Below are 7309 nucleotides of genomic sequence, written 5' to 3' on the forward strand. Positions count from 1 at the left end.
AAGCACACTTTAATTTTCTCATTAATTATAAGTAAAGATATATACATCATCCTGCGGCTTGGCAAGCGAGAGGAAAAACAGAAGCACTGCTTCCTCTAGGCTCCCTTCACTTACCAGCTGATAAAGCCTTCCAACAACCCCCCTTCATCAGTTTTTGCCCTCCATCAGTTGACTGTGTTGCAAGATCTTGGCCATCTTTTGAGATCTTTAGGAAGTTCTCTCAGACAACAAGCCCACGCTATGCCCCCAAGCCTCTAATATGTAATGTCTTGCTGTGTCTGTTTCCTCTCATGCCCACCTCACCTGTGGGCTCCCAAAGATGAAGTTTAAGTTGTGCAAATTGTGAAGCCTCGAGAAAGAGAGAGAGAGAGAGAGAGAGAGAGAGAGAGAGAGAGAGAGAGAGAGAGACAGAGAGAGAGAGAGAGACAGAGACAGAGAGAGAGAGTAGATGGAGAGAGGAGAAAGAGAGAGACAGAGAGAGAGACAGAGAGAGAGACAGAGAGAGAGACAGAGAGACAGAGAGACAGAGAGAGAGAGACAGAGAGAGAGGATGAAACCTAACTATGCTACAAAAGAGTAGAGTTGTGCATCAGGAAGCTTGTCCATGGTACCGCCTGTTATTTAGTGAAAGGTGGGCAGCCTGAACCTTCAGAGAGGTTGATACCTAAGGTGCTGACAGACTGTCATCAAGTTGTAGGGAGGCAAGGGCTCTCAAAGGAACATTTGAATGACTCTGAGGGATCTACATGGCTTTCTGCATTTCAACCCTAATCCCTTCTTTTGGCCACCGAGGGTGACCTGTGCTTGGGATGGAACTTCTCAGAGATAAGCCTAACACAAGCCACTCCCATTAGATTGTCAGCCTCAGGGCCTCATGTGCTCTCCTGCAATCTGGTGTTAGCTCCAGAGACTAATCAAATGTTCTCTAGAAAATCACAAATGCCTTCCTAATCTCCAAATCTAATGACTTGTGGAGTGCTTGTCACTGCTGGACACTCGTTATGGGTTTGAAATGCCCTCTTCCCCTTAACTTGTTCTTCCTTCACTGTCCCTCTGCCTTAGAAAGTTCAGCTCCTGTGAATTCCAGCTTTTGTCCCTGGAGGACCTGCCTTTCTGTTGGAGTGATGTACTTGAAAATTTCTTTGTATGTGGGGGATGTTAGCAGTCAAAGAACTGATTAGGAATTCACTCCTGGGTTGGAGGGATGGGGATGGATATATATGACAAGGTGAGGGCACTGAAAGGTATGTCTGAAACTATTTAGTATGTGGCTGAAACTTTTATGGCACTTAGCAACACTACTGTTTTCCATGGTCTGTATCATACATGAAGTAAAACAGACGCTAACAGCAGTACTAAGGGTGGGAACAGAGTATGTGGAGCCCAAATATAAGGTTTTGTATTGTTTAGGAAGACCTCATAGCTGGCAGGAGATGGAACCCCAAGGATACCCAGCATTTAATAGCAGCAAGATGACTTTAATTACAGAAACCTCGTAATTATTGCTGGAGTGAATCACTAGTTAGAAGCTGCTACATCAGTGGGGGTGGCGGGACTGGAGAGATGGCTCTGTACTTAAGAGCACTGGCTGGTCTTTTAGAGGATCTGTGCTCAATTCCAAGCACTTACATGACAGCTCACAACTGTCTGTAACTCCAGTTTCAGGAATCCAATACCTCACACAGAATATATGCAGACAAATCACCAATACACATAAAATAAACATTAAAATAAATTTAAAAAAGCTGCTGTATCCAACCTTTACAGGAGGGATAAAAATGTCAATACTGTGGCTGTGGCGTGTGACTTCTAATGGTGCTTGAAAAGCTAACACACTGAAATTCTGAGTTCTGAGATCAGGTGTGTGTGTGTGTGTGTGTGTGTGTCTGTGTGTGTGTGTGTGCACAAGTGATTGTGTGAAATCCAGAGGTCAGCATAGGAACCTTCTTTGATTGTGCTCTCCTTATTCTTTTGAGGCAAGGTCAGCCACTTGACTGAAAGCTCATGAATTCAGCCAGCCTGGCTGGCCAGCAAGGCTGAGAAATCATCCTGTCTCTGCATCCTCAGTGCTAAGACTACAGGCGCACCAGGCCTGTAGTCCTCTTGAATCCTGGAGATCAAACTCAGGTCCTTGATGCTTGCAAAACCAGCCCTTTACTGTCAGAGCCTTATCTCCAGCCTCCAGGATCAGTAATTTAAATCTCAGTTCCAGGCATATCAGCCATCAGACAAACTAGACCAGCTCAGCCTTAAGCAGTCTTAAGGTGTATAATACTAATAGCCCAGGACAGTTGTGGTTCCATGGCTGTCAACTGGATAAACCTAGACTCCTTAAACTAACAGGAAAGCAGGTCTCATTGCTACAAGTATTTATTAAAAATCGCTAATCAGACTTAAATATAATTGTTCTGGGTTGATAAAAATTGACTAGGCAGGCTCAGCAAATCTCTTACAGTAATGTTAATACTGCCTTCCCCTATTAAAACTTATTTCATAGCAAGATCTGTATTTTCATCAAGACAATCCCAGTTCCCTTATTTCTTCTAAGTTTTATAGCCAGTCAGATCTCAACACATCTCTGTAGATTTGTAAAGTCTATTCTGTGGAAATGCAGTTTATCCACTTTGCAATTTTTAAGTAATCAATTATTTTTATTTATTCACTTTGAATCTTCTAGCCATCTTACAAAATAATACGCGTCATTGCAGCATTTTAACACCTTATGCTGCTGTACTTGGCTCATATCCATCTACATTCTCTTACGGGGTTCCCACTCCTGGTGGTCCTCCAGCCTTCCCCAGAGTCCCCTCTATGGATGGGAAGGGTCAGGCCTGGGTGTAAGTCTTCAATCCCTAGTCTTACAGGTTCCTAGCCTCTTCACTTGTTATCTGTGAAATGTAAACAGATCTCAGATTCATCTGGCTTTTGTTTCAGAACAACAGGCCTTGGAGGATCTAAGGTGGTCTTTTCCTCCGGTGTAATGAAAGATAGAACTAGTAATTAGTGCTCATGCAAGGCCATAGTTAAAGTAGGCGATCTCCTTTTCAAAGGACCAGCCTCTTAGGCCAGCCACATGATTTACTCTAAGAGGTCTAGTGGGTCTTATTCTCAGGTTCCTTGCACTCTACCTCCTTTTAAGCCAAGAGGCTAATCATTCTGCATTACAGTAAGCACCAAGTCAAGAAAGGAAAGCTCTCTGTACACACAGCACACACCTCAGCATGTCAGCTGTGTACCTGTGTGTGTGTCTATCTGTGTATGTCTATGTTTGTGTATCTGTATCTGTGCTGTGTGTGTTCATGTGTGGTGCCTGTGTGCCTATGTACGTCTCTCTTCCTTTCTGCACACATATGTGTACTCGGTGTATGTGTATGTTTGTGTATCTGTATCTGTGCTGTGTGTGTTCATGTGTGTGTGCCTGTGTGCCTGTGTACATGTCTCTCTTCCTTTCTGCACACCAATGTGTATCTGTGTATGTCTATGTTTGGTAGACTGTTGCTCTTTCATATATCTTGGTTAAATATTATATTTGTATGTGAATATATTTAAAATTACATAAATACATATTATATATTTATATGTAAACATATTCATATTATATAAATATATGTATATTAAACTTGTTTCACAACAAGATTTCTATTTTCATGAAGACTATTTCAATTTCCTCATTTCCTCCAAATTTATAGCTAATCAGATCTCAATATGTATATTTACATATAAATGCGAATATAATTTATATATAAAATATACCACATATGCTTTACATTTAATTATAAATATATTTATGTTATATATTTATCTTTTAATTTATATTATAAAATATTGTTATATAATATATGATAGTTATATTATGTATATAACTGTCTTAGTTAGGGTTTTCACTGCTGTGAAGATACACCATGACCAATGCAACTCTTAAAAAGACATTTAATTGGAGCTAGCTTACAGATTCAGACCATTATTGTCAAGACAGGAAGCATGGAAGCATCCAGGCAGGGATGGTATAGGAGGAACAGAGAGTTTGACATCTTGTTCTGAAGGCAGCTAGGAGAAGGGTCTCAAAGCCTACCCCCACAATGCTGCACTTCCTCCAACTAGGCCACACCCACTCCAACAAGGCCACCCTTCTTAATAGTGCCAATCCCTGGGCCAAGCATATTCAAACCATATATATATATATATATATATATATATATATATAGTATATATATATAGTATATTATTAACTATATAATGTAATTAATTATCAACAATAATAGTATTAGTTATATTGTATATAACTATATGTTATATATAAACATATAATATTATATATTGTGCATTATATATTATATAAATAATATATACATATATTTTTGTGATAAAATTACATATTTGTATATTTTATATATTTATATAGTTACATATTTACATATTGTATATTATATATTTATATATTATGTATATTATTGATATAATATAATGCATATATTGTACATATGATACACATTGTTCATTTACATATATTTATACTTTATACATATTAATACATAATATATATATACTTACTATATATTGTTATTATATAATGGCACTCAGGGTCTAATCTAGATTGTAATTATATAGATCACCATATAAAGCATTGTAAATATGTGGCTTAGACAGCAACTTCCTCAGGCCACAGTTCAGTCCTACTCACTGAGGGACAAGGTTATTCTGTTTCCTCAGCTGGTTGGTCTCTACTCTCCTTGGCTTGCAAGCTGTGGTTTCTGGTTGGGAAGTGAACCAGTTTAACTCCGATTCTGCAAGCCCCAATTCCATGTCTAGCAAAGGCTCCCCATTCCTCTGTCTTTCTTGGCTGTAACATCAAAGTTTCATGTGTTTGGAAAGTTGATTCCTCAGAAGTGATACTGGAAAAAGAACTGAGACACAGAATAAAGAACAATAGCCATCAAGGTGTGTGTCGGGGGAAATCTGACAAAGCAAGAGTTTAATGAGTCTCATAAAGAGAGTTGGAGATACATGGAGAACATAAAATCCTGTCCACTTTCTTAAAAACCATTTATATATTAATAGATCTGGCAAGTTATAAATGTGCTGTGTGACTTGTGAAAGATGTGGGCAGGGGGCTACTTTGAGAAAACCAAGCGTGCGTAACTGACTGTAGAAAGAGGAGCTATGGATAACATTTGATCCTTGGAGATTCAATATAAAATAAGAAATATGTCTGCCTCGCAAACCAAATGATTCTGGCCATGAGTCCAGCAGCTCTGAGTAGATCCAAGAAATACACACATGATCTGAAGTCTTCACATCCTTGAAGACCTTGAACTCCATATAGAAAAGCCACTGTCGTAAAGAATGTGGCATTTTACCAAATGCTTAAAATAAATAATACAAGTCTATCAAACTCTTTTAAAAATACTTCTGAATAATTTGGGATGTTAAGACTGAAGCCCTATAAAGTAGAATTTACTTATTAAAAAGTAAAAATTTTTATAATTTATTTCAAAGTGAAATCATATATGTGCGTGTGCATGTATGTACACACACACACACACACGCACACACACACACACACACCACCTCTACATGGACTTTAACATACATTAGATCCCAGCAAATGGTACCTAACTGGTGTCACAAGTGAACAATGCTGGAAGTATACAGTCACATTACGGGAGTCACTGGCACCTCAAAGGTGAGGTGGTTACACCTACTAATAAAGCCTTCAGAAGGAATGACAGCAGCTGAAGACTCTAGAAGAAGCAGCAGAGATTCTCTACTCCCGCTGACTCCCCTTTCCCCAGTTGTTTCTCTCCTGTCTCTGCTCATTACCAGCACTCCAATTATTTTTAGAGCCCAGGAGAACTGGGTTAACAGCACTGGAGGCTGAGAGGCAGACAGGGGCTCAAGCCAATCTAATAGCTGCATGAAATGAAATACAGCAAGTTTTATTTCTGAACTTTCCTCTGTCATCAGTTAAGTGGGAGAAAGCAAGGTATTGCTTCTTGGTACATTTAGTCACTTGAAACCCATTATTATAACTGCTTGTTTAACAGCCATCTCAAAACAATAGCTAGAATTAGGCTTTGGGGAAAACCGAAGAGCCAGATTCACTAAGACTGAAGCTCTCGGCTCAGGAGGAAGGAATCCCATGCAGGCTGTGGGACTGGGCTGAGCGCCCAGCACATCCCACTTAAGAACGATTCACAAACATTCACTACTTAGAAGGTCGCTTTACTAATTAGCCTTGCTTTGCTAATTATACTTTACCGATTAGAAACAATGTTGATAATTCCAGACTTGATGTGAGTGCTAAGGACGCTCGTTTAAAAAGCGAAGTCTGATAATAATGGTGACTGATCTCTATGCTGGGCTGTTGTTTTTAGGACCCTCAATAAGATGTCCTATAAGAAATGTAAAGAAACTGAAGATCAGGGTGTTAGGTGACTCACAGCCCCTCCCTCTAAGCTAATACTGGAACGCTTGGGGTTCAGGACGAAAACTTGCTGGTGCCTGTGTAGGAAGGTCTTTAGAAAGCCCGAAGTCTGTGGCTTGTAAAACCGTTTTACTAATAGCAATCAGTAAATGCCTTGGGTGTATTTTAAGTTCAGCCTTCCAGGGTTTCAGCTCATTTAATGTACCCACAGTCTAATTCTGTGACATAAGTGTCAGATCTCTATCCACTTTACAGCCATGACCAAGGAGGCACAGAGAGATGAAGGGACCTACCCAAGGTCACACAGGTCCTAGTGAAACTGGAGTAACTTTAATTCAGTCAGTGGTGGAAACCAATAACCTTCACGAAATGCTCAACTTTTTCAACCCCCATTCGCTATCCTTCTTTTAAACGAGGTGTGTGTGTGTGTGGGGGGTGCTTTAAAAAGCCAAGTTCTGCCTCATAGTCCAGTGCTTGGGAGGTTGAAGCAGAAGAATCACCTGAGTGGCAGGCTGGTCAGTAATGCCCCCATTTTTTTTTTTAAGAAGCCAAATTTTAATGTAATAGTAGCAATGCATAATGCTTAAACACTCCGGGAGTCTCATCTTGCTTCATCTTTATTAGCTGGAGCGGAATATCCCTCGAGACCCATTTTTCAGATAAGAAAACTGAGGTTCAAAATAGTTGATGAGTGGCATCTACCGTACAGAACTGGGAAAGTCAGACGAAACGCTAGGAATCAAATTCCAACAAAACATGGGCGTTTAGAAAGCTGGGTAGAGGCGGCTCACGCCGCCGGACCTATGTGTGGCCCTTTGTCACTATACCCCAGAAGTGCTGCAGCTGCGACGGGGACCCAACCCCCACCCCGCCCTGTGCTAATGG

At 40.2% G+C, this 7309-nt stretch overlaps 1 protein-coding gene across 1 annotated transcript in view; it reads left to right on the forward strand.

The window, feature by feature from the left end:
* The first annotated feature begins 1204 nt into the window (after positions 1 to 1204).
* The window catches only part of Tbx20 (T-box transcription factor 20), a 53225-nt gene continuing 47120 nt past the window's right edge, over positions 1205 to 7309 (forward strand). Inside the window, exon 1 of the mRNA XM_034510496.2 lies at positions 1205 to 1244. Coding sequence (XP_034366387.2) covers positions 1205 to 1244 — 40 coding nt within the window. The remainder of the gene's footprint in view (positions 1245 to 7309) is intronic.

Source organism: Arvicanthis niloticus, chromosome 8 (assembly GCF_011762505.2).
Source record: "Arvicanthis niloticus isolate mArvNil1 chromosome 8, mArvNil1.pat.X, whole genome shotgun sequence".
Lineage (NCBI taxonomy): Eukaryota > Metazoa > Chordata > Mammalia > Rodentia > Muridae > Arvicanthis > Arvicanthis niloticus.